Genomic DNA, 778 nt, shown 5'->3' with positions numbered 1-778 from the left:
CAGAGATGGTATAAAATTTTTAAAAAAGGTGGAAGGTAATCAAAAGTCGTCATTTTCCAACAGTTCCTTTTTCTTTCCCTATTTTTGTGCTAGAACTAAAAGACACCAACTGCTCACTGATCATGAGAACTGAACTGTTCCTTGTTCTGTTCTATTCCATAGTCAGATGACAATGTCTTGATATATTCTGAGATGTCAAGTCGTTCACCTGAGCCCTTATTTTCAGCGCTGCATATGTCTCTCACTGCAGTATCAATATAGGTGTTGTCAAAGCCGGCACGGGCAGCAATAGACTTGAATTGAGCTACAAGCTCATTCATGTTGAAGTTGGCTGTGTCTGGTACTTGGATGGAAGCCAAGGGTCCTGCTAAGGGAAAATAGGTAATATTATCAAAATTATCATGGCAAAAACTCATGAGTGGGATAAAAAGGATTACTAATAAAAAAGGAAGAGCTTCTAAGCTATTACAATGGAACTAATCCCATTTGTGGTAGGGTAGGGGGGGGGGGATGTTAAGCATGCACATGAAACTACTAAAACAAGGAAAACAAATTTACTAATGCTAGTGATTTTTAAAGGTCTAAAAATGTGATAATTCTAAATACAAAATTTTCTTTCTAAGTCATACACTCTTTAAAAATACAAATTTATATATAAATCCTGAATAAAGCAAATTTATAATAAGATTTTAAACACAATGAAATGTTGATCTTTGTTCCGAGTTTTAGGTGGACAATATTGTAAACAGAGACCCATTCTTTTACATCATTTTGTTCA

General features: G+C 34.7%; 1 protein-coding gene across 1 annotated transcript in view; it reads right to left on the bottom strand.

Moving 5' to 3' along the window:
* The window catches only part of LOC119586930 (cytoskeleton-associated protein 5-like), a gene marked incomplete in the record, with an annotated part of 31,731 nt that overhangs the window by 620 nt on the left and 30,333 nt on the right, over positions 1-778 (bottom strand). The window contains 1 exon segment of the mRNA XM_037935662.1: positions 1-367. Within this exon segment, the coding sequence (XP_037791590.1) occupies positions 114-367 (254 nt within the window).

Source organism: Penaeus monodon, chromosome 22 (assembly GCF_015228065.2).
Source record: "Penaeus monodon isolate SGIC_2016 chromosome 22, NSTDA_Pmon_1, whole genome shotgun sequence".
Classification (NCBI taxonomy): Eukaryota; Metazoa; Arthropoda; class Malacostraca; order Decapoda; family Penaeidae; genus Penaeus; species Penaeus monodon.
The sequence above is the reverse complement of the archived record's forward strand: the minus strand, read 5'-3'. Positions and strand labels throughout refer to the sequence as shown.